At 41.7% G+C, this 1,428-nt stretch overlaps 1 protein-coding gene across 1 annotated transcript in view; it reads left to right on the forward strand.

Moving 5' to 3' along the window:
- Positions 1-1,182, forward strand: part of LOC115227477 (phospholipase A2) — a 9,370-nt gene extending 8,188 nt beyond the window's left edge. Inside the window, exon 4 of the mRNA XM_029798290.2 lies at positions 986-1,182. Coding sequence (XP_029654150.2) covers positions 986-1,151 — 166 coding nt within the window. The 3' untranslated portion in view covers positions 1,152-1,182. The remainder of the gene's footprint in view (positions 1-985) is intronic.
- The last annotated feature ends 246 nt before the right edge of the window (positions 1,183-1,428 follow it).

Genomic DNA, 1,428 nt, shown 5'->3' on the forward strand with positions numbered 1-1,428 from the left:
AATTCCTTGGTACTCCGAGTTTCAAAGCGTGATATTAATCTTCACTTGTTGGAAATTAGAATTTCATACACTCACACACATAATGGCTGAGTATTAGCATCAAACTTTGAAACTCGGAGTACCAAGGAATTTAAATCAACCTCTTTTGTGTTGAGTGCTCTTCTGATATATATGTATGTATGTATATATATATATGTATGTGTATATATATATACACCATGGACTGAATTGCTTGGATTCGAAACTAGTAGTTGGAGTATTTCTGAATCAATAATGAAAAAATGTGTGCATATGAATGTGTGAGTGTTCGTGTGTGTGTGTGTGTGTGTGTGTGTCCTGTGTGGACATTCCATATTACGATAGCGTCATTATGACCACATTCCTCAGTGTGTGATTATAGTTAGATTTGGCTGTGGCTGTGTGGTAAGTAGCTTGCTAACAAACCACATGGTTCCGGGTTCAGTCCCGCTGCGTGGCATCTTGGGCAAGTGTCTTCTGCTATAGCCCCGGGCCGACCAATGCCTTGTGAGTGGATTTGGTAGACGGAAACTGAAAGAAGCCTGTCGTATATATGTATATATATATAAGTGTGTGTGAATATGTTTGTGTGTCTGTGTTTGTTCCCCTAGCATTGCTTGACAACCGATGCTGGTGTGTTTACGTCCCCGTCACTTAGCGGTTCGGCATTAGAGACCGATAGTATAAGTACTGGGCTTACAAAGAATAAGTCCCGGGGTCGATTTGCTCGACTAAAGGTGGTGCTCCAGCGTGGCCGCAGTCAAATGACTGAAACAAGTAAAAGAGTAAAAGAGAGTAAGAGTAAACACAGAGCATAAGGAGACGCTCTTCCACTGTTGGCTGGTTGGTTGGCTGGTTGATCGGTTGGTGCATTCGTTCGTTCATTCCTTCCTTCTTTCATCAGGCAACCAACCGCTGTGGTTTGTGGCTTCCATATTCTTCACCCTGGGTGGTTTTTCTTTTACAGAAGCGACTGCAAATGCGATAACGCTTTCCGAGATTGTCTTCACCTAGCCAAATGTGAAGCCCCATTGTCCAGGGATCGATTTACAGCAGGTTTCGTCGGGATGTTATATTTTACGGACCTGAACACATATTGTATTAAATTCCCAGAAGGAAACTGTACAAAGTAAGTCGAAAGATTCTTTCTTTTTTTAAGTATGTGTATGTGTTTGCATCCCTGTGTATTGGTGCGTGTTTTCGTATGCGTGTGTTTGCGTGTACATTTGGGTGTGCGTGTAGTGCTTGCTTTGTTTTATATGCATGTATGTATTTGTGTGTGTGTGTGTGTGTATCATTTGTAGAAAACATAAGTCCGGTGAAGAAGCACACTCTAAGATGAAGAACATTATATGTTTTTTACTGGATTTCTTCACCGCCTCCTTCCTCAGCTGCTACTGCTGCTTAAAC

Source organism: Octopus sinensis, unplaced genomic scaffold (assembly GCF_006345805.1).
Source record: "Octopus sinensis unplaced genomic scaffold, ASM634580v1 Contig03533, whole genome shotgun sequence".
Classification (NCBI taxonomy): Eukaryota; Metazoa; Mollusca; class Cephalopoda; order Octopoda; family Octopodidae; genus Octopus; species Octopus sinensis.